This window comes from Atta colombica, unplaced genomic scaffold (genome assembly GCF_001594045.1).
Source record: "Atta colombica isolate Treedump-2 unplaced genomic scaffold, Acol1.0 scaffold123, whole genome shotgun sequence".
Lineage (NCBI taxonomy): Eukaryota > Metazoa > Arthropoda > Insecta > Hymenoptera > Formicidae > Atta > Atta colombica.
The window spans coordinates 739,238-746,944 of NW_017259210.1; the positions used below are offsets into that span (position 1 = coordinate 739,238).

Sequence of the window (7,707 nt, forward strand, 5' to 3'; positions counted from 1 at the left end):
GTAGAAAAATTTGTAGAAACAAACATTAATTAGCAATTTATTAACAGTGTATTTTATTTCAATATAAATAAAGAATTTTGCGAAAATAATTATTTATGGAGCTAAATTTTCCGACGAATACTTTTGTGAGTTCAAATAGTACAATTTTTCATTTTTGTTTATTAAGGTAATATATTTTTATTAAGGTAATATATTTTAATTATTACATATCTTTTTAGATAAAACAATTTTGAGAAATATACAATCTATTTCATTCTTGTTAATAAATTACTAATTAATATTTACTTTATAAAAATAAGATTTTTTTAAAAGTTTTTCTGTACAAATATTTTTTGCACTTTTTCACTGTATAAATAATTAACAATTTATTAACAAAGAATAAAATTATATATTCTATAGTAAATAAGATATGTACTATAAGATATGTACTATATACAATTGTATTCTTTCTTGTTAATAAATAGCTAATTAATATTTGCTTTCTAAAAATAAGGTTTTTTTAAAAGATCCTTCACAAATACTTTTTGCACTCTCACTGTATACATATAGAAAATATGTACTGTAGAATATGTACATATACTATATGTATATACATGCAAATAAAAATAAAGTATACATATATACTATAGTAAAAAATATATACATAGTACATAATCATATACTGTGCTTGTAACAATCATTTATAGCACTAACATACGAAACTGAACGTCACATTCGCAAGCCGATAAAATACCATCATCCTTCTAACATGGCAAATTTAACGCTAACAGTATCGTGTGACGTCTCTCGACATTTCTCATGCGGGAAATTTAATGTTTTCCCTCCCATTCTCCCTGAACGCAACTCACGGCTTATTTCCAAGTTATATAAAATTTACGAGAGTTCGTTATCGCAGTCCTTTTTCACCTCGCGACCATCCCTTTACCTTTCCTACGTCACTCTTTCTATCACGGCGTATCATGAAGGAGGAAAAAGGAGGGCGGGAAACGATAGAATTCTCTCCCTACTTTAACGAGAACGATATTTTCGTTCGCTCGCGTGCGTATAGGGAAAAAGGGGTAGTTTTTCATGGTAACAACTGTTTATTAAGGCGTTCTACCGTTGTACAAAGCGATCATCGTGTAAAACATTGGTACTTTCGTGACCGCGATGACACGCTACGTCGTTTAATCTCGACGGCCGTGCGTGCGTTACCGCGACCGAGGGTTTTATCGTAATTATCATATAAAGCAACGTTGTTGTTCAAGCAACTACAAATTTCAGACTCTTATCGCAAACGCGAACTTTACCCGTGCATATACGGCCGACAATGAAAGTCTATTAACGGACTCGCATCCGCCGAGACGATAACGCTCTCGATTTGTGTAAGAAAATGAACACGAATAAACTTGAACGAATTCTTATCGTTGAAAGTCCGCATCCTGTTTTCATCTGCTTTGTAATGAAGCTATTGCATAATGGCGAACAACTTAATATGTGTTTTGGTGATTTCTTATCGAAATTACACGCGCAAAATTTAGGATTATATTATGGAGAATTAAAATTTATTGTAGACGTTTTTTTTATATTTAATAAAATTTATTTATAATAATCAAATTTAAAAAATTTTAAAAATCGGTATTAAAGATTTTTTTCTTTATTAATATCTAGAATTTTCTTTCTTTTTCATTTTTTTAGCAATAAAACATAATTTAGAATGCAAAATTTAAAACGCAAAATTTAGTATTATATTATGGAGAATTAAGATTTATTGTACATTTTTTTTATATTTAATGAAATTTATTTATAATAATCAAATTCAGTATTAAAGATCTTTTCTTTATTATTAATATCTAGAATTTTCTTTCTTTTTCACGTTTTCATTAAAATGAAACATAATTTAGAATGCAAAATTTAGAATAAAAAATTTAGAATGAAGAATTAAGCTTTATCGTAGACGCACGTTTTTTTTATATTTAATGAAATTTCTTTATAGTAATCAAATTAAAAAATTCAGTATTGAAGATTTTTTTCTTTACTTATTAATATTTAGAATTTTCTTTCTTTTTTTCACGTTTTCATAATAAAGAATAATGGCGAACAACTTAATATATGCTTTGGATCATCTCGCTTTCCATTAGAAGTATTTTAATTGTAAATATTCATTATAAGAATTTTGTTACAATATAAAAAATGCAAAAAATACTACAGTTAACTGCAAAGAAAGAATTACGCGAAGGATAGGACATCTCACAAGACATTTTCGCGAGATCTCCCATCATCGAAGCCGCGCTCGCGCCGGCCCTAAGTGGGACACTTGGTGAAACGCACTTGATAGCAGTTCTGAATAAATGATGTAAACTCGAGTGTCGGCGTTGGAGTATTGCCTCGTACAATAGCACATTCCTTCCAAGCTACGAACTGAGATACGACGTTTTATTGATGTCTTATGATCATCAAATCGCGATGCCTTTCACATTCGGTGAATTTTCTTTGCTTTCCCTTTTTCTCCCCTTATTTTTCTCTCAAAGAAAATTGTATTTTTAATTTACTTTATTCATTATAGTCAGATTTTATGTATGACAGCTTTTGCGATATGGCCCTGCATGTCAAGAGAGCCTTGCGAAGAGATGAAAGGCTCGTTCCGAAGTTGTTCACGCCGGAGAACGATCTCTCCGAGTCGGTCCCCGACCGTTGCGAGAACAATCAAACGTACTTGGCGCTCAACAGGTGTCACACACAAGACAATTCGCGCGGTAAGTAACGCGTCGAGGACCTCGGCGGTTCGATGAATCGTGACCCTCGTTTCCGTTCGCGTGTAACGTCGCCTATGCAATCATTGATCATCCGGTCTGGGAGATGATTGCTGCTGTTCGCAGAAGACGCAATTGTTACGCAACCGCATGACGATTACATTATGTTAATTGCACCTAGGGTTGCCAGGTGACCGGGATTTCTGGGGAAGTCCCGGAATTTTTTTGGTTAATCCCGAAAGTTTAGTAATTGAAGTTTTCTGCCCCGTAAGTGGATAATTTTAACGAAATTTCAAGATTTCCTCTCATATTTTTAGACCATTTCTTCCATCGCAATCATTGATCTCAACACTTATATTAAAGATTATATTAAAGATTTATACAAAATTATATCACACACATATGAGTGCGTCTACAGCACTGTAGTGCCTTGTGTGTTCTGAAATTACTATATAGAGTTGTCACAAATTCCTCAGCCTACACTGAAAAAAAAGATTGGCTGCTGCAGCAAATTAGATAAATATGGCACGTAAAATATGGCATAGCATTTTTAATTGGCTGCTGCAACCAATTATTCAGCCAATTTTTTCTTTCAGTGTAAATAATTTTTCCATTCATAATTTTTCTCTGATTTCCAGACAAAATTTCATTGATTTGATTTTTCTTGATGTTTTCAATAATATTTTGAAATTTTTTTTATTTTCATTCTGATTGGGAAAATCAAATATTTTGTTGACAGCAATTTTAACAATATAAGTTACTATATACTAATTATAATGTTACTAACTGCTTTGATTTAATTGTTAAGTTGTATACTAAAACTGCATAGGTAATGTACGTATATTAAATTTCTTTAAAGCCAAGAATTTCAATTCTCCAGAAAATTTTGCAAAATTTTCTTGATTTTCATAATCGTTTTCAATTTCCCTGATATTTTCTCGATTTTTTTAATTTTCAATTTTAAGGCATTCCTGAGTGAGTCATATCAGCTTCTGTCTATAATTAATTTAAAAATGTTTATAAGAATCATATTTTTAGATATATTTTTAATTAGTCATAAATTTGTATTTATTATTTTGGCAGATACGTTAAAACGCTATCACAAAAAAATCATCAGTGTACCATAAATGATTTATGTGGAGCCTCTAACTATATTAACTGACATTAACTGATTTAACTCAAATACTTCGATAAATCCATGTTTCAACTATTGTCTCAGACATATCCCGGAAATATTGATATTAAATCTAGCAACCCTAAATGCATCGTGTGTTTCTAGATTCTCAAGAACCGATTGTTTGATCGCGTTGCCTTGTTTTCCGAGGATGATCGGTTCATCTATCACGCGAGGAGAGAGAACTGGTCTCGATGGGATACTTACACGTGGCGCCGAGCAGCTGCGGCAGATACTTTTTCCAGAAAGTGCACTGCCTCACCCTGGGACCGCTGCCGATCTCTGTGCTGTTGATGTCCAAGGTCAGGTACTCTTTATTGACGGCGGTGTGCGACGGCCAGTAAGCCAGGGATAGCTCACCGCTCTCGTCGATGTTCGGATCTCTGACCGATCATACAAATCAGACATCGTCTAAATATATCGTCGTCTCGACGCGATACCAAAATATCTTCAAGTAACGAGATTTAAAAGTATTTTTAAAGTAATTTATACGGATTAACGGTAGCGAATTAATTTAAATCAAATCCGTCCTTCTTTAATTTCTAATGAAATTTTGCATGCGCCAAAAAAAGACCCAAATTGTATACGAAGGATTAAGTAGATTAAAGATAAAAACTTCATTATTTTAAAAATATTTGTCACATAAATATTTCTGTTTTCAAGTTAGAATAATATTTTTTTTGCGAAAAAATAAAATATAAAAATATTTTTATAGTTGATGAGCATGAATTAATTCGTATTTTTCCGAGCAAAAATTATTTATTCATATTTTATTTCTATCATTTCTAAATCAATAAAAAAGCGAACATCGATATATTTTGTGTCGCGAATACTAGAACATTTTCTATTTTAAAAGTTATAACATAAATATACATATACAACGTGTGTATTATATTTATATTTATATTTATATTTAATTATATTTGAAATTAAAATATAATTTTCTGAAATTATTTATGTGTATATTGTCTCCCAAATTATATAATCGCTAAAAAGCCTTTTATGTAATACGTACAATTTTCTCAATTTTTTTTTAAATTAGAGAAAATAATAGTACATATAAAAAAAAAGGTTAACCATGCCTCTTACCCCGTTTTTGCGAAGTTCGCCCAGTATCTCATCATTCTTTTCGAGAGCTGTATCTCCTCGTGCGTGTAGCCCTTGGACGGGTCCAGCGGTTCCCCAAAGATGTAGCTTATCTCATCGGCATGCATGACTCCGGTCCATCGCGGCCATGGATTGTTCCTAGATCTGTGCAAATCGTCTTTTTTTTAAATCCTATATAACTTAGGAAATATAAATGGATCTATTATGTTAATTGTTTCCTCTCTTTTTTAATATGTTACTCCCTAATTCAAAAGTGACAGCTTGAAAGTTAAGTTTCACATAAAAGAAGAAAAACTATTTTTCAATTTGATGGAAAATTATTAACTAATCAAGTAATATCTCGGCAATATTGAAATAATAATATAAATTGTATGGATACTTCAAACAAATTAAAATGGGAATAAATTTTAAATAATTATGAGATTAAATTTTATAAATTTATCATATTTTTATTCAGTAAGTCAAATCTAAATCTTACAACATAGAACGCCGTAAGATTTAAATTACTGAGTAAATGTGACTTATTATAAACTTCTGCGCATAATAATTTCTTACCGCGACTCCTACAGCCCTCCCCCTCCTTTGTTTTAATTAATTTGTAAAAATATTGTACATTCCGAATCCTTAGAGGAGAGCCAGAGAACTTCCTTAACAATATCGAGATTTCAAAAATTGATTTCTTTCTTTACCTGTGCTTGTAATAATACATATAGACAGTGTGGCCGGTATCGGCGTATCGGCCGGCAAATTCGTTGACATTGCAAGTGAACTGGTAGTCGCCGACGATTTTATCAAGGGCGTCGCGATTCGCGTGCGGATCCTCTGGATGCAGCCAGTCGCTGTACTCGTAGATGATGGCGTGACGGCCAATTTGATTTACGTAGGGATTCAGCTCGGATACGGCGCTGATGAACTGATCGCGCGTCACCTTCACGTCCTCGGCACCGTCAATGCGAAACAACTCCGTTAGATAATAGATGATGAAGTAGAAGCCTTCCTCAGTGTTGGAACCCATGAGGATGTTGGTCTTCTTGAAGGATGTCGTGGCGAGCGAACGTTGGGGAGTCTCGTCGAGGAACGCGCCGTCAATCACCGGCACGAACGGGAACTCGCATATTCCGAGGGTGCCCCACTCGTTCTTCACCAGTTCCTCCGCATCCTTCGTCAACAAGCAGTCGATCGCTTCACGCAGATTGTGGCGATCATGCGGGCAACCCACTGCTTCGGCCAGCCGGATGCCACGCACGATCGATTCGTCACGCGAGATTATCGCCCATGGCGCGGTCGCTGAGCCCGATTGCATGATGGCTTGATTGAACAAATGCCTGGAATAGGAATCGCAGGTTCTTTCCTTTAATGAAAGAGACTTTTTTATTTCCTCCACCTTTTAATGTACTCTCTAAAACTTTTAGAGTGAACTGTCACTCTAAAGTGTGAAAAGATTTTACTCTTTAAAGATTGAAAATTAAGTCACTCTTTAGAGTGACTTATTCCACTTCAAAATTTAGAGAATAAATATTAAAAATTGAAATATTGCTGCGTTAAGAAAAAAATGATACAACTTAAAATTAGTAATTTTTCAGTAGAACATTTTTTTTATTTTTTGCAGAACGGGAACGTTTTAATTAAGATAGTAAATATAACTTCACTTTCCTTTCATACACATATTATAAACTTTAACATTATTATAAACTTTATCTTTGATACCTCCGATAATATCTCATTAGAACTGTTGAAGTCTTCTATTAGTTTGATAATTTCCTATATATACTTGTTTTTGATTAATAATATTAAAAATAATTAATAATAATATAATTAATAATAATTAATAATAATTTAATATTATTTACATTATATTCACTTTTCAATATTCTGTACTGTATATTTAATATAAAAAAGAAGAAAATTTTATGATTAGCGGAGTCAAAACGTTAAATCATAATGTACTCTTTAAAACTAACAATAAGTTTTCAAAATTCGAACACTACACGGAGAAAATTTTATATTAAGTTTTAATACAATTTTCAATTACACTTTGTTATATCTTGTATTTTTGATGGACCATCACAACATGATTCCGACATAACTTTTACTACGGTAATACTAATTTTTATCACATAAATAAAATAATTTTTGTTAAAAGCTAGTGCTTAAACCATATTCATATAACATGAAAACAATTAATTTTTACTACGGTACGTAAACAAAATTTGCTAGATATATATTTTTTACTTATCTTTACAATACTAACTTTTATTCAACTTTTGATTTTGTAATAAACAATTTCTATGAAAAAGTGTAAAAATTATGTTGCATTATTGTTTTAAAAAAAAATAACTATAGCATTTAAACTTATAATTGTCATGATAGTCCGCAGCTTCTACAAAATTATTTTAATTCATTATAATTTTACAACATTATAATTTTAAATATAAAATTTTCTTCGTGTACACAGATCATGTAAATTTCATCCTTTAGAATTGTGAGTTGTGACTTCTATATAAGAAATGTATTGATAAATTTATCATTTTTCTATAACATATTAATCACTTTTTAGATCGATTTCTTTTTATTCTCAAAAATGTTAGTTTTTTATTTATGTCATTTCTCTATCGACGCAGCGAAAATGATATTAAAACTTGTATTTTTATATGCATATGTATCTTAAATACAGATAAATATAAATATAAATAT

General features: G+C 31.5%; 1 protein-coding gene across 1 annotated transcript in view; it reads right to left on the reverse strand.

Moving 5' to 3' along the window:
• Nucleotides 1–7,707, reverse strand: part of LOC108694730 (acetylcholinesterase-like) — a 24,370-nt gene that overhangs the window by 5,144 nt on the left and 11,519 nt on the right. Inside the window, exons 5-7 of the mRNA XM_018204370.1 lie at nucleotides 5,703–6,338; nucleotides 4,996–5,157; nucleotides 4,114–4,289 (exon numbers count right to left, since the gene is read on the reverse strand). Of these exons, the coding sequence (XP_018059859.1) occupies nucleotides 4,114–4,289; nucleotides 4,996–5,157; nucleotides 5,703–6,338 (974 nt within the window). The remainder of the gene's footprint in view (nucleotides 1–4,113; nucleotides 4,290–4,995; nucleotides 5,158–5,702; nucleotides 6,339–7,707) is intronic.